General features: G+C 42.3%; 1 protein-coding gene across 2 annotated transcripts in view; it reads left to right on the top strand.

Moving 5' to 3' along the window:
- Positions 1-26,891, top strand: part of LPXN (leupaxin) — a 40,133-nt gene extending 13,242 nt beyond the window's left edge. For both annotated transcript variants that reach the window (XM_042959467.1, XM_007092641.3), the window contains exons 3-9: positions 1,504-1,550; positions 8,615-8,714; positions 12,148-12,315; positions 13,236-13,409; positions 13,492-13,573; positions 25,991-26,139; positions 26,452-26,891. In XM_042959467.1, coding sequence (XP_042815401.1) covers positions 1,504-1,550; positions 8,615-8,714; positions 12,148-12,315; positions 13,236-13,409; positions 13,492-13,573; positions 25,991-26,139; positions 26,452-26,721 — 990 coding nt within the window. In that variant the 3' untranslated portion in view covers positions 26,722-26,891. The remainder of the gene's footprint in view (positions 1-1,503; positions 1,551-8,614; positions 8,715-12,147; positions 12,316-13,235; positions 13,410-13,491; positions 13,574-25,990; positions 26,140-26,451) is intronic.
- Positions 26,892-27,518: the final 627 nt, after the last annotated feature.

Raw genomic sequence — 27,518 nt, 5'->3', positions numbered from 1 at the left:
TCTCAAAATAAATAAACATAAAAAAATTAATGCTTATAGCTATGTCATCTAAAAACATTCTAGAGAATTTTATTTTTTTAAGTTTATTTATTTTGAGAGAGAGGCAGAGAAAAAGGAGAGAGAGAATACTGAGCAGGTTCCTTGCTGTGAGCGCAGGGCCTGACGCAGGACTTGAACTCACGAACCAGGAGATCAGGAGCTGAGCCAAAATCAAAAGTTGGACACTTAACTGACTGAGCCACCCAGGCACCCCTAGACAATTTTATTTCGAAAATAAGTTTTCAAAAGAATTATTTTGTAGGGGCGTCTGGGTGGCTTAGTCGGTTAAGCATCGGACTTTGGCTCGGGTCATGACCTCACAGTTCGTGAGTTCAAGCCCCTCTTCGGGCTCTGAGATGACAGCTTGGAGCCCGGAGCCTGCTTCAGATTCTACGTCTCCCTCTCTCTCTGCCCCTCCCCCACTCACACTCCATCTCTGTCTCTCTCTCGAGAATAAACATTAATAAAAAAGAGAATTATTTTGTAGGTCCATCAATATAATAAAACCCAATTTTTGGTCGAGAAATACATATTTTTAAAGTTATATAGTATTAATTATTTTTGGTACCTACCCCTCTTTCGCTTTTAAGAACATCCCAGTTTGAACCATTATATGGTCACCCTACTTGCTTGATCTGGCCCCTTTTACTCCCTGTCCCTGTCTTGCCAGTTCACTGTGCTGCCCTGGCCACCTTCCTGTTACATGGATGCTCCAGGGTTCCCCCCAATCTCCTTACTTCTCTCACCTTCTGTGAGTCCTTACTCAAGTGGCGCCTTCTCAGTGAGTCCTTCCCTGATCGACAGATATATTTTCCATTGTCATCTTTCTCCCATTTCTCATGCCCTCCCCCCTGACTAGTTTTACACGCTACTGAATTTATTCTATTTTCTTATTAATTTGTTCATTATCTGCTCTCACCACCATAATGTCAGAGGCAGAGGAGACAATTTTTGTTCGTTCATTTCATTTTCTGTTTTCATTGCTGCATCCCTGGCCCCGGCACATGACAGGCACCCAATAAATATTTGTTCAATAAATAAATGAGTTGCTGGTCAACTACCCTTTAGAGACACACATATTTTATTTTTTTGTATGTCAGAGTTAGCCATGATATAGTCTTCCCCTAGACAACATCCTGTCTAGGTAAAGGAATCGCTCTGATTCTTTTTGTCGGTTTTATGGTTCCTATCTGAGTACGATCAACTTCTCTATTTCAGAGCTTTTTAGGGCAGGGCGGGGGACGCTGTTACTTGTTCACATGCTGGCTGCTTCGAATTTGGCCTTCTGTTATGGGATGGCTGGTTTTGCTCTGCCTTGGGAAAGAAAATCTCAGAGATACGCTAGTTATCAGTCCTATTTAGAAGCTAACAACATCCTCTAATTCTGGGCATAGAGGAGTGACAACAGTCTCCCAGCAGAAACTCATTGTTTGCTCTTTCTTCTCTGTCACTTATATGTCTTAGGTACAGCTCGTGTATACGACCCATATCCAGGAGCCCAATATCTACAGGTATGTTTTTTATTCACTACTTTAAAATATTAAAGATATTAGATGATTGTTATCAATCTGGGTCTGGACAACAAGTTGCTTTGCATGCGTTCATTATTAGAACTCCGGCGACTTCCCTCCTTCCCTTTCCATAGTGTTTCAGCAGAGGTGGAGTTCTGCCAAGCTCACTTGGCAGTTTCTTAGGGTGCCTGCCTTCTAGACGGGCCGTCCAGGCTGGTGGGCGCCACTATTTCCTTCACCACCTGGAAAGGTGTAAATCGTTCGAGTCACCACACGTTTCGGCTGGGCTACTCCAAATATCACGCTCCAGTTCGCGGAAGAGGAAACACCTAAAGAAATTTCAGCAAGACGCCAACAAAACCAGAGCTAAGATTAGGGTCGACGTGAGACAAGAGGGTCTCCGCAGCAGACTGACGAATATACACTTCTAATGAATCTGTACTTCTTCTTTCTATAGTTGTTCAAGATTTATTTAGCTGGCGGGCGGGGGTGGAGGGAGGGTGGATTTCCTTTTAAAAACATTACATATTGAAACAGATCCACTTACTAAACCGTTTCGACTGACCAAAGCAGAATCAACAGTCTGAGAAAATGAAAAAGGCTGTTTTTCTCATTCTCTCTTCAGGTAGTGCTTCACAGTTTGAAAAATCAGACAGCTTTCTGGGAAAAAAATTGAAGGACTTCACAAATTAAAAGGGAAACGAGATAGCAAAGGCTCATGCTTGGTAGAGTACCACACCATACCTTATTTGGTTCTAGAATTGCAGCCGGTCAATGGTGCACACCCATGATGCCAAATAAGGGAAGGACCTGTGTTACTATGAAGTCTTTTTGTAACTTCCCACCTGAGAACACTTTCTACTTGGATGGGAGTAAGGCCAATTTATATTAATGTAATTGCCAGTTCGTTCCAGTTCCAGGAGACTGCCTGGTGGGTTGCCCCCTAGACCACCCTATCCCTCCTTCTTGTAAAAAAAAAAAAAAAAAAAAATCCAAAGAAGCAAAACAACAATGAAACCGTGCCTGGCACACATAGGCTTTCAGTAAATGTTTGCTTTCTAAAATCTAGGAAACCAAGACTTCGATAGAAATATTAATGAAGACAGGAACATAGAACAGAAACACCAGCACAACCAACAGCCAGTTTCCTATGTATCTGGCATTGTGATCAATTGATCGCATGCCAATGGAGAAGACTCACATCGTTTTCCCCTCAGACCTATTTCTTTCTCTTCTCTTGCTCCGGTCTGTATTCCGGGGGCGCTGACCCCTGTAGGCTGGGTTTTCCAGGCTCCAGGATCAGTTGGCTTTCGCTGGAGGGTGAAAGGCAGGGAAATTCAGGGTATTTCCTCCCCTAATCTCTCTCCACAGTGTTGGGGTCAGCAGCTACATGTCCTTTCTGGCTTCAGCTGGAGCAAGACAGGCCTACTGTGGTTCCATTCTAGCTTGTACCTTGGCCTCTGGCTCTTAGTAACTCCCCACCCCCTCGCTTAATGGCTTTCTGCTGTGGCTAATCTTTTGCATTACCTCAGTATCTGTTTGCCTCTTTAGTTATCCCATCACCTGTGTAATCAAATTTCTGGATTAAATTCCTTTGGCTTACTCCCAGAGTGCTTGTATTTTCCCGAGTGGGCCTTGACTGATACATTTTCCCCAGTACCGAATGACGCTTGCTGTGTCGATCTGTATGGGAGACTGATATGAAATCCAGGTGGCCTAGTAAATAAGCAATAGGCCTGGAACACATCCCTAAGGCTGGTATAACTCAGAGCTGATAAGGCTCGCGGGTGTGGACAGAGAGTGAGACTCAGAAACTAGATGCCTGCATTCTGCTTCCACCGTTTCCTCTGGCTTGCTTAAGTGAACCAAACACTGCTTTCAACCTTGAGACTGTATTCAATACTAGTGGCATGTGTAGCCATGTAGTAATATTTCTACTGTAGTTATATATCAAAGCAATGTGAAGGATAATTTAGAAACGTATACACGAACAAAAATAATTTTGGTAAGAAGAAGGAGAAACACCAATCATAAAAACATCGCAGAGGAATGAATAGAGGAAGATTCCAGCGAACGAAGCCCCTCACATGAGGAATCTGTATTCTTTTGACAGCACAGAGCCTGCTTGGGATTCCCTCTCTCTTTCTGCCCCTCCCCTGCTCTCTCTCTCTCTCTTCAAACAAACATTTTATTTTTTTTATTTTTATTTTTAAAATTTTTTTTTTAACGTTTTATTTATTTTTGAGACAGAGAGAGACAGAGCATGAACGGGGGAGGGTCAGAGAGAGGGAGACACAGAATCTGAAACAGGCTCCAGGCTCTGAGCCATCAGCACAGAGCCCGACGCAGGGCTTGAACTCACGGACCGCGAGATCATGACCTGGGCCGAAGTCAGCCGCTTAACCGACTGAGCCACCCAGGCGCCCCCAAACAAACATTTTAAAACAAACACCACACCTCTTGTATTTGTATATTATTAAAACCTCCAACTCACGAATTAAACTGTTGCCCATGACACAGCAAAGCACTTTTACCACCTTCAGGAAGTGAGGGGACCCATCAAAGGAGCTCTCATTTTGAGCTTCCTCTCTTTTTAGGAACACTTCCTGTAGTGATGGAATCACCGACTCTTCTGACCTTTCCATTCTTATTTAGAACATTATGTTGTTGATCCGGTTACTCTTAAGGTATCACAACAAGGGTTTCTCTTTCCATACGGCACCAGAAGTCTTGCTAAAAAGCAGTAAGAAGTGTTTTGGATAAGCACCAGTGTGCGCCGACTGTGAGGTGGACAGGTTTTTAGGATTATACAGACCCACATAAGAAACTACATTTCTTCTACACTGGGGAACAGGGCCGAGAATGTGCGGACAGCCTGGCTGCCTTTTGCACACAAGACACACGCCTATGGCAGCAATGACGAAGGGATCATGACCCCAAAGTGTCCTGAGGCTGAGCCTCTCTGTGCTTCCTTGGAAGCCTCTAAGGATTGAATCAAGCACTTGTCTACTTGAACATTTTTGTTCCTCAATTAAAAAAACAAAAAACAAAACAAAACAAAAATTATTTCTGGCAGGAGGCCCTGTTGTACCTAAAAGACAAAATCTTTTCTCTTCAGAGGGGGAGACATCCACTTCCTCCTCCATTTTTCTTATTGTTAAATACTCAAACGGAAGTAGGTCAGTAGTGGGACATGTTGTGCCCAAAAGACAGTCTTTTTTCCTTAAGAGAGGAATGTTATCAATCACATTATTAATCTTTCAAATTTTTGGCTAAGGGATAAAAACTGGAATCTCACTGTTGAATTTGCATGATAAAGATCTAGATCAGCATATTTTTATACAGTAATAAACAGTCAAATTTCCTTTTCTGAAACTTGCTTTTTTAAAAAATCTTTAGCTCATTTTTCTATTAGCTTGTCTTACTGATTTGCAGACTTTAATATTTGAATATTATTTATGTTTTAAGTATTTATGTATGTTGAATTTTTTTTGAAATTAGCTCTGTTGATGTTTTGGTTTTTTTTTTTTTTTGCTTTCACTTTAAGTTTCATGCCTTTCTTAGGAAAGCCTTCATTACCCCAAATTATAAAAAAAATCTTCCATTTTCTTTTACTCGTTTTATGTTTAAATTATTTATGTCTTTAATTCATTTAAAACTTACGTGCAGAGTTTGCTAAAGATCTAAATTTATTGTTTCAAATAGGCTGTCGTGCATTTTGTGTCTACTACTTTGTTTATGAGGATCTGAAATGCCACATTTACCATATGCAAAGTTCTCATGGTTCAGGAGTCTGTTTCTGGGCTGCGTCTGCTCCAGTCCTCTGATTTGTTGGCTGAGCTGTTTCTTTTCCAACATCACACACATTTGATTGTCACTTTATAGGACAGCACATCTATCGAGACATCTTCCCTCCTCACCTCTTTTTACAAAATGATCTTGAGTGTTCTGGCCCATGAATCTCAGCATCAGCTTATTAATGAACTTGAATAATTCTCTTAAGATTTCTTTAGGAATTACATTGAACTTATAGTTTAATGGGAGAAACTGACATCGTATTATGCATCATTACTTAGGCATGCCTTGTATGTCTGCCACTGATTTTTCTTCACAGAAGCCTTGCACGGTTCTTGTTAGAGTTATTCTTTTTTTTTTTAAGTTTATTTATTTTTGAGACAGAGAGAGACAGAGCATGAATGGGGGAGGGTCAGAGAGAGAGGGAGACACAGAATCGGAAGCAGGCTCCAGGCTCTGAGCCGTCAGCCCAGAGCCTGACGCGGGGCTCGAACTCACGGACCGCGAGATCGTGACCTGAGCTGAAGTCGGACACGTAACCGACTGAGCCACCCAGGCGCCCCTGAGTTATTCTTTAATATTTTATATGTTTTTTTGGTGGTGTTGTGAACATGTGCTTTTTCCCCAACGGACTCTCAAATTGGCTACTGATGTCTATAGGAAAGAGACTAATTATTTCACTGTATTCCTGTACCTAGTAACCATCCTGATATTTTCGATACATTCTAATAGTTGTCCAATCATTTATCTTACATTTTCCAGGTAAGTGATTATATCATCTATTTAAAAAAGAAAATAAATGGGTGCCTGGGTGGCTCAGTTGGTTAAGCATCCAACTTCAGCTCAGGTCATGATCTCACTATTCATGGGTTTGAGCCCCACGTAAGGCTCTGTGCTGAGAGCTTAGAGCCTGGAGCCTGCTTCGGATTCTGAGTCTCTCTCTGTCCCTCCCCTGCTCGTGTTCTTTCTCTCTCTTTCTCTCTCAAAAATAAATAAACATTAAAAAAAATTTTTTTTAATAAAAAATAAAATAGGAATGAGAAGGCTTTGCCTTTTTCTTTCCAATATATAAGTCTCTTATTTTTACTTTTGAATGCATTTAGTAATGCAATCTGGAATAATATTGCAGACCAGCAGTGATAGTAGGATCCTTGTCCTCCTCTTCTCTTAATTAGAAATGTGTTTAGTATTTGACCATTAAATATGAGGTTCACTGTAGATTTCTTATATTTTATCAGGTTATAAAACTTCTTTTCCTCCATCTTCAACAACAGGAATGGTGGTGGATTGTGTAGTTCAGCACCTATCAATATGTTTATAAAGCTTTTTCTATTTTTTAGTATAATGAATTACATTAATCCTTTTTCTAATGTTGAACCATGCTTAAAAGACTGGCATAACACTATCTAGCCAGGATGTTTTTAAAACATATTTCTGCTGTCTTTATTAAGCTGCCCCCACCACCCCATCCCACATACACACATTACACGCACACTGTTCTCTCTTCGTCTGGTTCTAGTATTGCGTTTCTGTGATATTTATAGACCTTATTTGGTGATTTTCCATATTTTTCTGTGAACTTGGAAATTTACACAGTGCTCCAAAAAACCCAGTTTTTGTTTGTTTTCTTTTTCAGTAATTCATGCTTTTACTCCTTCTGTTTAGTTATTTTAGTTTTGGTGGGTTTCTTTTTTTTTTTTTTTCTTTTTTTTGAGATTCTTGAGTTGGGTGTTTTGTTTATTGGTTTCTAGTCTTTCTTATTTTTCAATATCGCACTTCAGTCCATTATATCTTTTTCTTTTTATTTCTTAAAAAAATTTTTTTTTACATTTATTTATTTTTGAGAGACAGAAAGAGACAGAGCACAAAAGAGAGAGAGAGAGAGAGAGATGCAGAATCTGAAGCGGGCTCCAGGCTCCGAGCTGTCAGCACAGAGCCCGACAGCCGAGCTCGAACCCACGAACCGTGAGATCATGACCTGAGCTGAAGTCGGGCGCCCAACCGACTGAGCCACCCAGGCACCCCTCCTTTTATTTTTTACTTTTAATTATTTTAAATTTTATTGTAGCGAGAGAGAGAGAGTGCACGATTGAGGGAGAGGGGCAGAGAGAGGGAGATAGAATCCCAAGCAGGCTTCACACTCAGCACAGAGCACACATGGGGTGCAATCCCACAACCCTGGGATCGTGACCTGAACGGAAATCAAAAGTTGGAAGCTCAGCCAACCGAGGCACCCAGGTGCCCCTATATTTTTTCCTTTTAATAACATATCGCTTTTGACTCTGAAGGGTGTTTGTGTGTGTGTGTACGTGCTTCCGTTGCGATTTCTAGATAGGTTGAAAATTCAGTTTATTTTCTTTCTTCATCACAAGAATTGTTGGAAGTGTTTTATTTTTTTCTTAGGTGGGTAGATTTCTTATGATTAATCTGTACTTTTATTAAAGCAATAGAAGAATATGGTCTGTATTATTTACTTCTTAGAATTTATTGAACCTTATTCTGTGTTCTTGTACACAGTTAATTTTACTAACAACTCGGCAAGTATTTGAATAGACTGTATTCAGTTTCGTGGGTCCAAATTGTATTCATCAATAATTTACTCCCAATTATATGGATGTGAAACCAATATTATGTACATTGTCTAAACTCGATCAGTGATCTTTTTTCTGTAAAAGGCAGACAGTAAATATTTTAGGCTTTGTGGACCACAAGGTCTCTGTTGGAACTATCCAACTGTGTAAGAAAGCAGCAGTCAACAGTGTGCAAATGAACAGTCATGGCCAAATTTGGCCCTTGGACCTTAGTTTGCTGATGCTTGCTCTTTATTCTTATTTAGTGTTTGTCTTTCGCCTGACAGTAAGTGAGAGAAGGTGTAATAATTTATAATTTAAAAAAGAATGCTATGATAATAAAAAATATATATTGGGCCATTATCTTCAAGCCATTTTTAGAAGCTGCTTTGCACCTGACTGTTGGGGGAAAACGTCCTGCCAGCTACATGTCCAGAGCATCTCTTCATGGACTTGAGAACAATGGTCAGCTTTTGAGATGACCAGAGGAGGACACGGAGACAAAAATGCAGGGAGACCATGTTGAGATTTTTAGCCCACTACCTACTTTTTAAATACTCTCTATAGTTTTACTCACACTGAAGGGGTTAGTAATTAAAATTGCATTTTCTGGTATTTTATGTGTGGCTTAACATTTATCTGAGTGTTGATGTGTTAGGATTTGTTTTTGTTTTTTTTTTTTTTTTTCTCTCCCTACAGTGAGGTCCAAGAGCCAAACAAAGCCCAGCTGCCTCCTAAAACCTCAGCAGCTGCCCAGCTGGATGAGCTTATGGCCCATCTGTGTGACATGCAGACCCAGGTGAGCATAGTTCCTGGGTGCATCTCTGTGGACCTCAGCTCTGCATCCCCCTTCGGAACTCTCAGCTGTCATTCATTTTCCCAGACTAAATTTAATTCAACCGTGAATTTAACTTTGTGGGATGTATTATCTGGGCACAAAAGATAATATGATACGGGCTCTGATCTCAAGGAGTGTGGAATGTGCTTGGTAAAGGGAAGCATAAGCCTGTGCAACATTTATAGAATAAAACACAGATGGGTTATCAAAATATACACAACAAACGTTAGGAAGGTAGAGAGGTCAAGGAGATTTTATCAGAGGTGGGGATGGGGTGTGGGATGGACTCTGAAGAATGGAAACAGTTTGGACACAGATGAGAGAGGAGGCCCTTCCAGTTGGGCATGAGCCTATGAGGGCGCAGGCATCTGAGGCTGGATGGAATGTGACAGGACCTTCAGAGACCCGCCTGAGTGGGACCGCGGATGGCAAGCTGCGGCAGAGCCACGGAGATCAGAGTGTGGCTTTGAAAGTAGGGAGGAGGAGGAGTCCTGAGCCCCATACTCTGATAAAATCTGCCACCTCCTTCTGGCCTGTAGAGAGTGAGTGGTGAGCTCATGTGGCCTGGCAGGGGATGGAAATCAGAGAAGTGGACTTTAAGAATTTACTAAGGGAAGGGGCACCCGGGTGGCTCAGTTGGTTAAGTGTCAGACTTCAGCTCAGGTCATGATCTTGCAGTTTGTGAGTCTGAGGCCTGCAGTCGGGCTCTGTGCTGACAGCTCAGAGCCCAGAGCCTGCTTCGGATTCTGTCTCCCTCTCTCTCTCTGCCCCTCCCCTGTTCATACTCTGTCTCTCTTTCTCGAAAGTAAATAAACATTAAAAAAAAATTAAGAATTTATTAAAGGAAATATCTAGAATTCTTTCTTTCTTTTTATTCTTATTTATTTTTGAAAGAGAGAGAGAGTGAGCGAGCATGAGCGGGAGGGAGGGGCAGAGAGAGAGGAGACAGAATCCCAAGAAGGCTCCATGCTGTCAGCACAGAGCCCAACATGGACCTCGAACTCCTGAACCGAGAGATCATGACCTGAGCCAAAATCAAGGAGTTGGACGCTTAACCAACTGAGCCATCCAGACACTCCTCATCTAGAATTCTTAAGGTAGAGAATCCAGCCACTCTAAATTGGTTGGAAGCTTTGATATGCCCACATGAAGTGACTAAGACAAGGCAGTATATAAAAAGGTGTGTGACTGGGGAGGTCAGGAACCTTATCTTTGTGGCTCACCTTTGGACTCCCAATGCCCACACAGTTCCTGACACATTACAGGAACAGATGAATGAACATCAGAAACAAATTTTCTTCCATGCCTGGGTACATTCAAAACTGGGTACATTCCTCAGTGCATTGTACTGCTGTAAGTACTAGGACAAAAAAAAAAATCTACACTGGGAGTTTTAATTATGTTGTGTTTTCTAATTGATTTAGCATGTGTCATGGTTTATTTACGTTTAAAAAATATCTGCTCAACTGGGTGTTGTATGGAAACCAATTTGACAATAAATTTAATATTAAAAAAATAAAAAAAATAAAAGATGTCTGCTCATTTCTTGAATGGGCCATACATTCATGTTGTACAAAAATCAAAGGTGGAAAAGTTTGCAGTGAGCTATTTCCCTCTCAGCCATGTCCCCAGCCATCCAGTTCTGCTTGTTTCTTACATACTCATTCGGAAGTGTTCTGGAATATATAAGCAAGTAGACGTGGGTGTGGATAGATATATATGCATGGATATGTATATACATATACAATTGTGTTTTTTTTTACCTACTTAATAGGGATGGCCCTTTTGGGCCTTCTAGATGTTAACCTTTTGAACACTAATCTCTTCAACATTAAGTAACATTCTATAATAGAGGAGGGAGGAAATCTGTCAGATGATAAGTTTCTTGAAGGGAAATGAGCATTTTGGATTAGTGAGATAATGTGAAGTTATTTCTGGCAGTAAAAATAGGATACGAAGGCAGACAGTAACAGATCGTATATATTCAGGAGACTGCAGGGAGCCTGGCTGGCCTTAGACAATGGAGGCTTTTAGTGACTAATGAAAGATGAGATTGGAAAGGTAAAGTGAGGGCAGCGGATGGGAGGCTTTGAAGGTCTGTCTAGTGCATGCAAATCTGATGCCATGGAGGCCGTAGGGAGAGCACCTGTTTCCTGATCAGGAAGTATTAGGTAGATGGTAGTAGTAGCTCGGTCAGAAAGGAGTAGAGAGAGACAGAATCAGGACACGGAGTGATGAAGGACGAGCTGGGCATCTTTTTTGTAATTTGAGGCTTTTCCTTTGAATGGATTATAATAACTACCTTGGGGTTTTGCTTAAATAAATCCAATCCATCAGCAAGTCTCATATGACAGCTTCTCACCACCTTCTCCCCTAACACGGGACCAAGTCATTCTTTCTGGTTTGAACTGTTAACAATAATCTCCTTCCTAGCTGGTGCCTTTCCACTCTTGCTTGTCTACACTTAATCCCTCACTCAGCTACCATGGGGATCCTGTAGATCAGATTCTTTCACTCTCATGCTTGAACTCCTCCAGAGGCTCCATAACCCTTGGGATAAAACCTGAGTTTACCATGAGGGCCCAACATGATCTTTGCCTCTCTGTCCATCGTCTTCTGCTGCCACACTTACTCTTACTCCCTCTACTCCAGCTCCCCTGACCTTCCAACTTTTCCCCTAACTTTTCTCCTCCTCTGGGCCTTCCTTCCTTTTGGAATGCGTTTCCCATGAATAGCAATATTTCTGGGCCCTTCCGTACATCATGAAATATCTGTGCAAATGTCACCTTCCTTAGACAGTCTTCTCTGATCACCTTCATCTAAATCAATTCTCTCTCACCATCCCACCCTCTGTTACTCTTGTGTCGGTGTAGAACTTATGTCTTATCCCTACCTGATGTTACATCATATACTTATTTCATTGTTTATCGTCTATCACCTAGAGAATATAAACTCCACGTGGGCAGAATCTAGGTCACCTTGGACATTGCTCTATGCCAAGAGCCTGGGGCTGTGACCAGCACAAACTAGGTGCTCAAAAAACATTGCAGAATAAATGGGTAAAAAGAAGATATGATTAATTGTTGACCTATGGTCATTGTAGGAGTGAGGAAAAGTGTCATCTTTGTACACTTGATTTCCCACGGTCAGAAAAGATTTACAAATGAAGGATGATTACTCCTATTTCATCTGGCCTGAGGAGTTTAGGATAAAAGGGAGATGAAAGCATTTTTATTGGTGTTACAATGTTGACTCTTCCAGTGCCTTGGAGGGAGGTTAGGTACAGAAGAAAGGATCCGTCGGTAGAGGTGAGCTTACAGGTCATGAAGAAGATGCCAAGGAAGGGAAATGTACATGACACTGATTGTTTTCGTGGTTCTCTCCCGGGTGCCAGGTTGCAGCGAAAGCAGATGCCAGCAAGAAGCACTTAGCAAACAAGCAGGATCAGAAAGCCTCCCTGGACTCAATGCTGGGGGGGTTGGAGCAGGACCTGCAGGACCTTGGAATTGCCACAGTGCCCAAGGGCCACTGTGCTTCCTGTCAGAAGCCGATTGCTGGCAAGGTGGGATGGGCCAAGACGTTGGTCCTACAGCCATCTGTCTGTGTGTATGTCTGTGTCTGCCTCACCAAAGATTGCTCTATGGCCTTCTATTCTACGACATCTTAGTAATAGTTAATAACTACCCATCCCTTACAGTGCTCCAGACACTGAGTTAAGCACTTTGCAAGTATTTCCTCATTTACCGGTCACATCAGCCCTTCAAGGGACACTCTATTATTGTTCCTTTGGAAAGACGAGGGAAACAAGGGCTCTGGGATGTTAACTGGCATGTATGTCCAAGGTCTAGAAAGAGGAGGAGGTAAGATTTGAAGCCCAGGAGAGCCTCACTGCCGCGTGTGACTCTGAACCACTTTTCTGTCCTGCCTGTCCTGGGAGGGAGTCTCCCCCTGCTCCCTCTGTGCCAACTTCCCGCTCAAGTTGATTGATTATGATTTCTGCTGACTCAGCTCCAAATCGTGGCCGCAGCCTCCTGCTGTGTCATCCTTCACCAAAACCCACAGCAAAGGGCTTTGGTGTGGGGCGTGAGATGAGGTGTTCAGATCAGAGGAACAAAAACCCTCATCTGGCCTTTTCCTCTTCCAGGGATCCCTTCCAGGCCACGGTAGTCATCCCTGTCTGTCACTGCTGTGCTCGATTTTGCTTCCCCCACCCTCCGGAGCTGTGTAGCGGCAACCAACAGCTAACAGACTTTTATCAGCAAGATTGGTCAGGAAACTGGACACCCCTCTGGCTCTCCATAATGCAGGGGCAACAGACCCCGTAGGTGGGACCTGGGTCTAGGCCTCCGTGTTGCGTAACCCCAGGGGGGCGCCGTTTACAGGAAATACCGTGCGACAAGTGCTGTTCAGAGCTGTGCAACCTGTAGGCCCTAGGGCACCCGGCTGCAGTCTCACGGTGGCCCAACTTCATTTCCTCCCCAGGCGATCCACGCTCTGGGGCAAGCGTGGCACCCGGAGCACTTCGTCTGCGCTCACTGCAAAGAGGAGATTGGCTGCAGCCCCTTCTTCGAGCGCAGTGGCTTGGCCTACTGCCCCAAGGACTACCACCACCTTTTCTCCCCGCGCTGTGCTTACTGCGCTGCTCCCATCCTGGACGTGAGTCATCCTCCTTCTCCTGCCGGGGCTCGTGGGTGATAGAACTGCAGCCCTCTGACGTCTCTGTGTGTTCCTTTTCCAGAAAGTGCTGACGGCAATGAACCAGACCTGGCATCCGGAGCATTTCTTCTGCTCGCACTGCGGAGAGGTGTTCGGGGCGGAAGGTATCGCTCTTCCTTGGTCGGTTGTGGTCGTCGTGGTTCCGGCCGCTGGCAGCAAGCGCCCGTTTCAGTACTCTATGCCGTCCTTCCCCGCCTTTCCCCAGCATTTAAAAATTTTGTTCGAATTGGTTTAAAAAATTTTTTCTAATGTTTGTTTATTTTGGAGAGAGACACAGAGTGTGAGCGGGGGAGGGGCAGAGAGAGAGAGAGACACTGAATCGGAAGCAGGCTCCAGGTTCCGAGCTGTCAGCACAGAGCCCCAGGCGGGGCTCGAACTCAGCCTGAGATCCTGACAGGAGCTGAAGTGGGGCGCTTAACAGACTGAGCCACCCAGGCGCCACTAAACTGTTTTTTTAAATCAAAGAAATACTAATGCAAAACCTCAAATATCGGAGCGCCTGCGTGGCTTAGTTAAGTATCTGACTTCAGCTTAGGTCATGGTCTCATGGTTGGTGAGTTCCAGTCCCACACATCAGGTGAGCTCGAGCGCCCCTTTGGGTGAGCCCCGCTTCTCTCTCTCTCTTTCTCTCTAGCTCTCTCTCCACCCCCTGCCTCTGCCCATCCTGGGATTTTCTCTGCCCCTTGCTCACCTGCGCCCCACACCCCCCTCGAAAAAAAAAAAAAAAGCTCAAATATTACATTAAGGGTAATACTGAAAAAGATCAATCCCTTGCTTTTCCTTTCTCCACCCCCAGATCCAGTTATCGTCTCCAAATGTTTTCAGCTTTTTTCTTCTGTTATGTACTTGTGTATTTTAAGGAATATACTTATATTACCATACATTGATTTTTTTTTCCTTAATTTTAACCATTACATATTAAGTTTCTACAGGGGAGGATGAGAATTTACTATCCCACTTACCCTCAACACACTCTCCCCACCCCCCCACCCCCCATTCTCTCAATGTAAAATCAGGTCATAATTACAGGTCAGACCAGTATTCAGTGTGCACACATTGACAACCATGGAAATATTGTTCATTGTTAAGCCTTGTAGCAAACTGTGGTTAGAGCAGAGCACAGATTTTAAAACTGTTGTTTTTATATTATAATGTTTATTTTTGAGAGAGAGAGAGAGCGCTCGCAGGCACAGAGGAGGGGCGGAGAGAGGAGACACAGAATCCGAAAAAGGCTCCAGGCTCTGAGCTGTCGGTGTGGAGCTCGTTGTGGGGCTCGAACTCACAAACTGAGATCATGCCCTGAGCTGAAGTCAGCTGCTTAACCCACTGAGCCACCCAGGTGCCATGGAGCAGAGCACAGATTTTAGTGTCAGACTGCCCAAGTTCGAATCTGGGCTGCGGTATTTATTAGCTATATGATATCATTCAAGTCATTTAACACTCTGTATCTCGTTTTCTTCATCATGGGCCCAGTACTAATTACCTCACAGGGTAATTATGAGGACTTTGAGGTGCAATGGCAGTTTTGTGTTTAGAACAGTGCCCAGCACTTGGAGACACAGTAAAAATTAGTTTTACTATCACGGTATCCTTTTCATATAAATTAATTTTCTCCCTGAAGTTAATATTTAGATTTCTTTTTCACTGGCTCAATTTTCATTGTACCTAGCTCTAATTTATCTGCCAGAGTTGTGGAATCATTCTCAAAATGGTCAGCCACATCTGGTAGTCAGTCAGTTCCACTCATTTTGCTTTGGGGACGTCTGCCCTCCCACCGCAGCCTGAAATGCTTCCTCCTCAGGCCTGCTGTGAAGCACTTATTCTGGGTCATTATCCTGGGAATTTCTTTTACTCCTTTACTACCTTTTTTGTTGGATCCTCTGTTTCCTGGATCCCCGGTCTTTTACTGCCTTTACGTTGGTGGAACAGCTCCTAGGAAAAGAGGAGTAAGAAGTAAAAGTCTTGAGACCTTGAATATCTGAAAATACTGTTATTCTGTGGTCTACCTTGAGTTGCCTGGACATAGAATTCTAGGTGAAAGGATTTCCCCCTCGAATTCTCAACACACGGCTTCCCTGTCTTCCAGCTTCCATGGTTGAGATGTCTTTATTAAGCTTCTGTTCTTATTCCTGATACTCACTGTGTGATCTGTTTTTCTCTCTTTGCAAGTTTTCTTTTTCTCCTTTCTTCTGAATTATCTTGATTTTTTTCCCCTGACTTCTTCTTTTTATGTTTGTTTTGAACTAGTATGACTCACACATGGAATCAGAAGGCTTCTTTCTTTTGTTTGTGTTTTTTTTTTTCCTGTCTTTTTAGGATTAACTCAGTAGGAAAACAATTCAACTGTCTCCTAAATAAAAATTTGGGCAGTCCCATGTCATTTCCAGTGACTCTTAATGAACAGTTATTTTTTTTTTTAAGTTTATTTATTGGGGCACCTTGGTGGCTCAGTCGGTTAAGCATCCAACTTCGGCTCAGGTCATGGTCTCACAGTTCGTGAGTTTGAGCCCCACATCGGGCTCTCTGTTGTCAGCGCAAAGCTTGCTTTGGATCCTCTGTCTCCCTCTCTCTCTGCCCCTTCCCCAGCCATTCTCTCTCTCTTTCGAAAATAGGTAAACATCAGAAAAATCACATTTATTTATTTATTTATTTATTTATTTATTTATTTATTTATTTGTTTATTTATTTAGAGAGCACATGTGTGCATAAACAGGGGAGGGAGAGAATCCTAAGCAGCTCCGCACTGTTAGAGTGGAGCCCAATGTGGGGCTCAAACTCCTGAACTGTGAATCCAAAGCAAGAATTGGAGGCTTAACCTACTAAGCCACCCAGGCACTCCCTTAATAAACAGTTATAAATAGAAAATCAGTTTAAAACACAAAACACCTGGGGTGCCTGGGTGGCTCGGTCAGTCAAGTGTGGGACTTTGGCTCAGGTCATAAGTTCATGGTTCTTAGGTTTGAGCCCCATGTCGGGCTCTCTGCTGTTAGCACAGAGCCTGCTTTGGGATCCTCTGTCCCCCTCTCTGCTCCTTTCCCACTTGCATGCTCTCTCTCTCTCTCTCTCTCTCAAAAATAAACAAACTTTTAAAAAATTAGAAAAAAAAAAACCCCGTAAAACATACAACTAAGTCCTCGGGTAATTCCATCTGTGTAATAGCTAAAGCATCCAACTTTAAGTGACCGCTACTGTCCCTGGTTGGCTCTTTAAGCTGTGGGAGACCAGGGAAGGGGGTTCTAGCCCTTCCTCTGTCCTTTCCTACCTTTAGCATCCACCCCCTCACCCCTGTTGCTGATATCTGACCCCTCCATGGTTTAAACAGTGGAGGAGGAAGATAAGCCTGGAGGAAAGTACTAACTTTCCTAGTACTGCCATAAATTTGCATCATGCTCTCTGGATCTGGCATATGTTTAACTAACTTTCTTTTTTTTTCTTTTTTCTTTTTTTCCCTTGGATGCTCTTGTGGATTCAGTACAGGTTCAATTTCAAACTCTTGATTACCCTTCGCTTATCTTAGCTAGCTGTTTTCTGCTTGGTACATTTCTTGAAGGACTCATTCCGCACAGATTATTTTTGTAGGGTTTTCATTGTTCCCTCCTGGTGATCTCTTAGAAGTGATCACAGTGGTTGCACGTGTCTCTGTCACTCACACTTTCGTATACAGACCATGGGGGACGGGCATGTTTTTCTTACAGTCAGTGGGTTTGCAGTTAGTTATCAGCTGTGTCTCTGTATTCAGCCAGATTCACTTGTGGACATTTCCCAGGGGTGAGTTAAATACTGTCAACTGTATCCCATTGATGGCTGGGGACACATATCCAGCTCTCTGAGTGGCCCTATTGAAGTCTCTCTCTTGACTTGAGGTTACCTGGAAGCATACCTCATCCCTCTTGGTGGTGGTGGCGATGAAGCACCCATAGCAGTTTTTTTCCAAAGAAGTCCCCCTCTCAGTTTTCCTTTCTCTTGACCTGTTTTAGATCCTTAGTGTGAGTGAGGAGTTCAAGAATTGTGTAAACAGCCCATGGCTCTCTACTTTGAGGGATGTCCTAAATGTCACTTTGAAATCTGACATCTATTACTGGGGCGCCTGGGTGGCTCAGTCAGTTAAGCATCCGACTTTGGCTCAGGTCGTAATCTCACAGTTTGTGGGTTCGAGCCAGGGTCGGGCTCTGTACTGAAGGCTCAGAGCCTGGAGCCTGCTTCAGATTCTGTCTGTCTGTGTGTTTGTCTCTCTCTCTCTGCCCCTCCCCCACTTGTGCTCTGTCTGTTAAAAAGAAAAAGAAATTTGACATCTATTACATCGCTTGTGCCTTACATCTTGTTACACCGGTCTTTGTCAAATGCTGCTGATCTTTGGTTGTCCATTTCCTGTTTAAGAATGAGACACTAAAAGGTTAATTGGGAGCTCTGTGGTACAAGCAGAACTTGTTGACTGGTGGACTCAGCTGTGTGATACTCAGGTAGCATGCTGTAGGCATTTTGCTGGGAAACCCCTGAATATTATTATTTTAGGTCTTTTAGGGCTTGACACACTCTGGTTTGATATTTCCAGAATTAATCACTGCATTTTGTGGCAGGGTGGGGGATCTGATCTAACAGCTCTTCAGACTTCCAGCCAATCTTGTTTCCAGACTTGAAAACTATCTTGTATATTCGCTTTCTGAGCCCCTCTGATGCTGTGGAACCCCAGCTTGCATTGCCTTGGTACCTCCCCTTTGCAGAACCGCAGGCTTCATTTTCTTGTTTCCTGCCAAGCTAGTTGCCACTCTTATACCTACTTAAAGTTTTGCAAAATTGTATTGATATCTCCTCTGTGGCATCTCCTCTCCTTTTCTCTTATTCCTTATGGGTGTTTCTAATGTAAATCATTCTTTATCATGTTGGTGGTATTTCAAGAGAGAATGAAAATAGTCCCATGTATCCTGCCCTTCACTGACATAGAGACTCACGTAAATGTCAGGCATGTTATTATGTATATTCCTAACTGTGAATCATTTAACCCCCACTGCAGTCTTGTAAGAATATTTTTATCCTACACGTAATCTAATTATAAATGGAAACACTGAGCCCCGGGAGGGAAAGTAATTTTCTTAAAGTTATACAGCTAGAGTCAGAGAGATGGAATTGAAACTCAGGTCCCATTTCTGCAGGTTCCATGCTTTTTCTACATCATCACAACTGCCGCTTGACGTAGACTCGATTCTTCTTCTGCTGTTGGATATCTTCACTTTCTTGGCACTCACAAGGTTCACTTTATTTGACAATAGACCCAGATACAGTAGCACTGACATAATGCACTAGCAAAGTGCTTTGTAGTAATTTGCTTGTTCACTGAAGCTTGTTCAATGCTCTTCACAAATCATTAGGTATTTCGTTTCCAGATTGCACTTTAGTTATGCAGGATTTTTTTTTTTATTGAGATTTAATCTGAATCATATGAAAGTGTGTCGTGGTAAATTTGTATTGTACTGGTAGCCATAGAGGTGTTAGAGTTAGTTGAGTAGAACAGTTAGCAAGTGAGTGCTGCCCATGGATGATTATGATATGGATGGGACGCCTGGGTGGCTCAGTCGGTTGAGCATCTGACTTTGGCTCAGGTCATGATCCCACAGTTTGTGGATTTGAACCCCACATTGGGCTCCGTGCTGACAGCTTGGAGCCTGGAGCCTGCTTTGGATTCTGTGTCTCCCTCTCTCTCTCTCTCTCTGCCCCTCCCCTGCTCATGCTCTATCTCCCTCTGTCTCAAAAATACATATAAACATTAAAAAAAAACCTTAAGATTATGATATGGAGGTTGCCTGAGAGCAGAACAATAGAACACAGGCATATTTCAAGAAGAGACAGAAGTTAGATCCAAGAGAAAATTATCCTATCCATAGGATGACCAGAAAGCACCATGAGGGTAGCTAATTATCACTGTTCTTGACTCCCGCCCCCTCTTAACAGACGAGGTGGATTGGGCCATTTATGACCTTACATACTCACCAGACCACACTTAAAACATTTATTGATACACCTGACAAAAGAAGGCCATTTATTAATCAGATGCTCCTCCTAGCTTATATTTTTGTTTTTATCTTTTGCTTTCTGCAAATGGGTCTCCTGCCATATGGTTGGTCCGTTAATTAGGTGGCATCCGCCTCACCTCGAGTCACATAGTCATACAGAGTTTCTATAATGACAGCTTAACCACCGAGCCTTCCGGGAAATTAAATTCATCTGCATTTTTGTTTCAGTTCAGAAAGTTCCTCTTTAAGGCTCAACTTTCTAAGCTATCAGGCCTTAGCATCCTCCCGTGGGGACCAGGTCCTCAGTGCCTGTGTCTTTCTTTTTAAATTGTTCATTATCCAGGCCATGCAGGTGCTCCCTAATTTCCCCTGTGGTTAAGAGCCTCACCAGAGTATAGACACCTCTCTCTCTCTCTGTGACACTTTTAATTGTTAGTGTTTCTCATCCGTCCTCCAGAGGTAATTGGCCCCAGAGAGAGCCTCCAGGAAAGTGACTGCTGAAACTTTCTCAGTTTATTGGATCACTAAATGCGGGGGCATCACAGCAACTTTGGCTGATTGCTTTTGATTCCTCTCCTGAGACTCACCAGAGGCAGTTCCTTCCCTGCTGTGTCATTCTAGAGACCAGCTACCCTGCAAATGCCTAGATGAGGGTCATTCCTAGGTCAGTTGGCATGTCTTAACGATTTTCTCAAGTAACACCCATTTACAGGCAAGTTCAGTTTTATGTCACTTGCTTTATGGAGCATCACTGCAAATTCTTGGGCCCCCACCCCAGATCTGCTGAACCAGAAACTTTGGCGGGGGGGGGGGGGGGGGGTAGGGCCAAGCAAATCTGCATATTGACAAGCTCTCCAGGTGTTGGATGCATGCTGAAGTTTGACAAATACCATGCCACACAAAAGCAAGGATTGCGGGTGCTGGTTTGTTTTCCTTAAATGGTAGGCCTTCCTGCATGCTATTGTCCTTGATCAGACCTAGACATTCTTTGACAAAGTGGGGGGTGGGGGGGAGTAAGCTCCTCTCTGTCTCAGGGCCTTAGAAGAACATAGAAAAGCTTATAAAATTATTAGTTTAGATTTTTAGATCTGTAGGCCTCAGAAGTCCATTCAATTGTCCGTACTTCAAAGATAGCATAGCTGAACAAAGCAAGGGATATCAAAAAGTGACCAGAGATAACAGGAAGACTGAAGTTGCATGATTTGGGTCCCAACCCCTGGCTCCTCCTACTGCCTTTTTGGATCTGGCTGCTAGTAATCAAAATGGGTTCCTAGCAACCGTGTTTCATGGGTGGGCCACTTTTCAATGCCCTTGCGTACTTTGCTCACCTGTTCTTTTGGCGGAAGTACAGGTAGAACCCTCATATTTACAAAGCTATTGGGTTATGATATTTGGGCTCAGCTGATACTATCCGTCCCCACACAGAGGTCAAGACTAGGGTGCAGCTAGGGGTGCGACACTGAAGTTAGGCTTTGAAGTTAGGCCTAGATTTGCACCTTAGGTCCTCTACTGGCTCGTTCGTTGTATGTAATTTCTCTGAGCTTCCCTTTTCTCACTTGTAAGATGGGAGGGTTGCTGCGAAGACTTTAATTTCAATTAGTACCGTAGGCAGAGCCTTCGGTTGGAACCAGGACAAACCAGGTGCTGCATAAACAGGGTTGCCAACAGTCACCTTCGTTTTAGGCAGACTCTCCTGATAAATGGTAAGGAGAGCTCCTTTCAGAAAAGTCCACCTATTTATACATAATCTAGTTAGTCCTGGAGAGGCTCTAAATGACACATATTCTGGAGCTGAGGGTGTCAATAGTGTAATATCGTTCACACGTCTGCTCATTCAATAAACATTTATTAAGCCACTGCCCTGTGTGTGTCAGGCACTGTTCTAGGTCCTAGGGATACAGTGACAAAAAACACGGTTCCTGCCCTCACGGCGCAGGTGCTCTAGCGAGAGAGACAGACAATAATCAAACTAGCCAACTAATTAACTAACTAACTCTACTTATACGTCACTTATAACTTTACACGTTAGGACAGAGAGTGATAGGGTGCTGTTTGAGATAGGGTACTTGGGTCAGCTGCTCTTTTAAGCAGGTCCCCCCCTCAGTTAAGTGAAGGCCCAAACCCTCTGGGAATCTTGGGGAGGTGATTTTCCAAGCAGAGGGAACATATTACTTAAATAGGTGCTTGACGATGAATTAGTTTGTTATATTTTTCTTTTTTTAATGTAAAGACATAAAAAGACAGTGCAGAAATCTTCACTTATAACCGATTACCTTGTTAACCTCATGCAGCATAAAAACTAATATTTTTCTTCATTTGTTAATATTTATGCATACATAAGTTGTGTACCTAAAATTCCTTCTTTTTCACTTAAGCGTTTCCTCACAAAAGTATAAAAGGTTTCATACTTTTATAATAATAAATTTTAATAATATCAATTATTCCATTCGGGCTTTATGTAAACAAATTATAAAAGATTATGTGCTTAAAGATGTTTATTGAAGCTTTATTTGTAGTACCAAATATTGTAAACAACTATGTTCATAATAGTAGATTACCTCTTGTGTATTAGTAAGGCTGCTATGAATTTCTTTAAACATAACATTTTCTTCTTTTGAATATTTGTATGGATTAATTCCCAGGAGAAAGATATCTATATCTTTTTTTTAAATTCTTGATACGCATTACCAAATATTTACCCAAAAGAATACTAACATTTAACTTTCTCACCAGGAATATATAAATATGTGACTCACTCCATGTATTTTCCAGTATTGGGTAGACTTACTTAACACTGTTTTTACTACTTAGCTAAAATTAGAAACTAAACTACTAATTAGAAAAAATTAGAACTTTACTTTTTTCTTCTGAATTTCATGGCTTACTAATGTTGAATATATTACTACTAAAAGTATTTCTTCTTGTGCTATTTGTCTCTTTGTGAGGAGGACTTATTTTAAGGGGTTTAAAAAAATTAATCACTTTGGGTTTCTCATCCTTCTTTACCCAGACGTAGGATGTATAAGACTCAAGCCCAGGGTTTTCTAGCATGAGCCCAACAGTGAAAATGTCCAGTATTAAAGAGAAAACTCTTACATTTCAACAAATTGATTAAATTTTTTTGTTATGGAAATTGCTTGCTGCCTGGCTTCACCAAGTGTCCGTGTTTCACTGAACTAAAATCCTCTACCCTCTACCCGCCTATCTACCCCATTTTCTTGCTGGAATATTTAAAAGCAAATTGTAGAAATCTTGTTACCTCACCATTAAATACTTAAGCATGCATCTGAGAAGGACAGAAGGACTTTTTTTTTTTTAACATAACTACTTTCACACTTGATGAAGTTATTAATTCCTCATTATCATTTAAAACCCATATCTAAATTTCTCAGGTTTCTTTTTTTAAATTAATTTATTTAAATGCAAGTTAGTTAATATACAGTGTAGAATTGGCTTCAGGAATAGAGCCTAGTGATTAATCATCACTTATATATAACACCCAGTGCTCATCCTAACAAGTGCCCTCCTTAATGCCCATCACCCATTCAGCCCAGTCCCCTCCCCCGCCATCCACCTCCCCTCCAGCAACCCTCAGTTTGTTCTCTGTACTTAAGAGTTTCTTATGGTTGGCCTCTCCCTCTGTTTTTGTCTTATTTTTCCTTCCCTTCCCCTATGATCATCTGTTTTGTTCCTTAAATTCCACATATGAGAGAAATTATATATTTGTCTTTCTCTGACTGACGGATTTCACTTAGCATAATATGCTCCAGTTCTGTCCATGTTGTTGCAGATGGCAAGATTTCATTCTTTTTGATCGCTGAGTAGTATTCCATTGTGGAGATATATATATATATATATATATATATATATATATATATACACACACACACACACACACATACATATATATAACACATCTTTATCCATTCCTCAGTTGATGGGCATTTGGGCTCTTTCCATAATCCAGCTGTTGTTGATAGCGCTGCTATAAACATGGGGGTGCATGTGCCCTCTTGAATCAGCATTTTTTGTCCTTTGGATAAATATCCAGTAGTGCTGGGTCGTAGGATAGTTCTGTTTTTAATATTTTGAGGAATCTCCACACTATTTTCCAGAGTGGCTGTACCAGTTTGCATTTCCACCAATACTGCAAGAGGGTTCCCCTTTCTCCACATCCGTGCCAACATCTGTTGTTCTTGTGTTTTTAATTTTAGCCATTCTGACAGGTGTGAGGTAATAGTCCCTTATGGTTTTGATTTGTATTTCCCTGATGGTGAGCAATGTTGAGCATCTTTTCATGTGTTTGTTAGCCATTTGATGTCTTCTTTGGAAAAGTATCTATTCATGTCTTCTGCCCATTTCTTCACTGGATTATGTGTTTTTCAGGTGTTGAGTTTGGTAAGTTCTTTATAGATTCTGGATATTAACCCTTTATCCAACATGTTATTTCCAAATATCTTCTCTCATTCCATCCGCTGCCTTTCAGTTTTGTTGATTGTTTCCTTTGCTGTGCAGAAGATTTTATCTTGAAATCCCAACAGTTCATTTTTGCTTTTCTTTCTCTTGCCTCTAGTTACTTGTCTCATAAGAAGTTGCTGTGACTGTGGTCTAAGAGGTTGCTGCCCATTTTCTCCCCTAGGATTTTGATGGTTTCCTTTCTCACATTTAGGTCTTTCATCCATTTTGAGTTTATTTTTGTGTATGGGGTAAGAAAGTGGTCCAGTTTCATTCTTCTGCATGTTGCTGTTCCAGATTTCCCAGCACCATTGGCTGAAGAGACTGTCTTTTTTCTGTTGGATACCCTTTCCTACTTTGTCAAAGATGAGTTGGCCATACATTTGTGGGTCCATTTCTGTTCCATTAATCTATGAGTCTTTTTTAAAAGTACCAGTATCTTACTGTCTTGAAGATTACAGCTTTGTAATACAGCTTAAAGTCCAGAATTGTGATGCCTCTAGCTTTGGTTTTCTTTTTCAACATTACTTTGGCTATTTGGGGTCTTTTTGGTTACCTACACATTTTAGAATAGTTTGTTCTAGCTCTGTGAAGAATGCTGGTGTTATTTTGATAGGGATTGCATTGAACGTGTAGATTGCCTTGGGTAGTATAGACATTTTATCAATATTTGTTCTTCCAATCCATGAGCATGGTATGTTTTTCCATTTCTTTGTGCCTTATTCAATTTCTTTCATAAGGTTTCTATAGTTTTCAGCGTACAGATCTTTTATGTTAGATTTCTAAAACACGTCATTTACTTTGTTTATTTGAATCAGTTGGGTCCAAGGAAAGTGTATGCATTGCACTTGATGGTTTTATCTCTCAGAATAAAAATCCTGTAATGATCTTCTCTTCCCTTTTTTAAATACCATTGGTTTCTTAAGAAACTGGAACCTATGTCTTATTAAATGTTCTTGATTTGACTGGCTGCTTCCTCACAATGTTGTTTAACTTATTTGCTTTTGTCCACCCTCCCCCTATTCTTTTGAGATATATTTGGCAGATATTTTCTTCAGTTTATCCTGTGTTGGCTTTGCTTATGGTACTTTTGGTCATGCACAAGTCATTGATATGTTATTTTTAATGGAGCTAAATTTATTGATGTTTAACTTGCTTTTGATATTTGAGCCATTTTTACCACAGTTTTCTCATTCCTGGTTTAAAGAGGAACCCACTCATTTTTGCTTAAGTCTTTATATGGTTGGAATTATTACATCTAGAACCTTACATCCACTTGGAAGTTATTATTTCGTATTACCTTCTTTTTAAATATTAGGCACTTTTCTTCAGGGGCTGTTTTAGGTACTAGAGGGACTTAATGGGACAAGACCAGGGATATCTCATTTCAGAGCTAATGCTCCAACAATGGAGGACAGACCACAAAGATAGTTGCAGATCGTGCTAAATACTAGAAAGATGATTTTTAAAAAAGATGAAGTGAGGGTGCCTGGGTGGCTCAGTCAGTTAAGCTTCTGCCTTCAGCTCAGGTCATGATCTCCCAGTTGGTGGGTTCGAGCCCCACATTGGGCTCTGTGCTGACAGCTCAGAGCCTGGAACCTGCTTCAGATTCTAGGTCTCCCTGTCTCTCTGCCCCTCCCCCACTCATGCTCTGTCTCTTTCTCAAAAAATGAATAAACATTTAACATAAAAATTTTAAAAATTAAAAAAAATGAAGTGATGGATATGGGCTGATGAGAGGCCTCTATGATAAGGTGGTATCTGAGCTGATTGCTGAATCATAAGGTGAGATGGGCCATGCCAAGTCCTGGGTAGTAAAGGCACAGAGGAGGAATAGACTCTAATACTAACTACTAGGGATAAGCCAGGCACAGCACTAACGCACTCGTCCCCCATTATCTCCTGTATTCTTATAATGAGCCATTGAGGTCAGTATCTATTATTGGCCCCGCTTTGAATATGAGGACACTGGGTTCAGGAAAGCCGAAATCATTGGCTTCTTCTCAGCCTCCCACTTGGCGGAAGGTATCACCCTGCACCTTGATTTTGCCCCTCCAGGCTTTCACGAGAAGGACAAGAAGCCGTACTGCCGGAAGGATTTCTTAGCCATGTTCTCACCCAAGTGTGGTGGCTGCAACCGCCCAGTGTTGGAAAACTACCTTTCAGCCATGGACACCGTCTGGCACCCGGAATGCTTTGTTTGTGGGGTCTGTATACTCACTCACCTGTCCGATTTAGGGAAAGTCGGGAGTCCTCCTCTCTGAGAGGCCAGGACGCCAGCTGGTAAGAGGGTTCACAGCTGGGGTGAGAGTTTGATGTGAAGCTAAAGGAGGCACAAAACACAGCGCCCCCCGTGGGCGTGTTTGCTCGCGTGCTTTGCAAGCGGGTAATATCCTCGCCTCCATCCACCAGATAACTGGCAGGAATTTTAAGGCTGCGGTTTCACTTTGCTGATGTTCTGTTTCTTGACACCTGCATCCCTTTTCTTTCTCTTCGCCCCCCCCCCACCCCCACCCCAGGACTGCTTCAGCAGTTTTTCTGCTGGATCCTTCTTTGAACTGGACGGACGTCCCTACTGTGAGCTGCATTACCACCAGCGCCGAGGAACACTGTGCCGCGGGTGCGGGCAGCCCATCACCGGCCGCTGCATCAGTGCCATGGGCCACAAGTTCCATCCTGAGCACTTTGTCTGTGCTTTCTGCCTGACACAGTTGTCAAAAGGCGTCTTCAGGGAGCAGGATGACAAGACCTACTGTCAACCCTGCTTCCACAAACTCTTCCCACTGTAATCTCAGCTGACCCCACGGTCCCCGCAGATCCCCTGTAAAGTTTAAACCAGGAGAGCAAAGAGTACTCTGTTATTACCGCTCTTCTCAGTGGGCATAGAGAGAAAGTAAATAGATCTAGAAAGAACCTTCTAGATGTTACATGGCTAGGCTTGCAGTCTTAGGTTTTAGATTTCTAGTCTTTTTTTTTTTTTTTTTTAAATCGGGTACTTGGATCTAGATCTAGGTCCTGCTGTTAGTGCCTCTGCAGATGCGTCTTACACATGCACACATTTATTTCACCCCTGGTTTTCTCCCATTTTCACCCCGGGGACGACCCTGCCCATGTCTTCTCTCCTGTGGCCCTCATAACTGGGCCCTTTCACACCTCCCTGGTTTCCCTCTGGGACTCACTTTCCTTTGACCGCTGCATTATCCTTGCTGTCAGCAGTCCTGAGGCCCCTCCCAAGTTCCCTGCATCTCTCTTCAGTATATTTCTCTTTTTCAAGAGGATGTCAGTTTTAACTGGACTACTTTGAGTACCAACATCACTGATAAATAAAACGGCTTTTGGTTTTAATGTCTTGCTGTCACGTTTAGAGATAAACTTCCGCTTCCTGGGTTATATACTAGGTACTATGTGCAGTTAAATTCACATCATATCTCTTGTTTACTTCCATACAATAGGCACTTTGTGTTAATCAAAAGAAATTGAAAGGAGGGATTTCTGTTCACTAAGTTTTCTCTTAATCTGGGCCCTTAACATTCATTTCATCTTAGTTTTTGCATTGAGGTGATTGAATCGTCTTAAAAGATGGCAA

Source organism: Panthera tigris, chromosome D1 (assembly GCF_018350195.1).
Source record: "Panthera tigris isolate Pti1 chromosome D1, P.tigris_Pti1_mat1.1, whole genome shotgun sequence".
NCBI classification, from domain to species: Eukaryota; Metazoa; Chordata; class Mammalia; order Carnivora; family Felidae; genus Panthera; species Panthera tigris.
The sequence above is the reverse complement of the archived record's forward strand: the minus strand, read 5'-3'. Positions and strand labels throughout refer to the sequence as shown.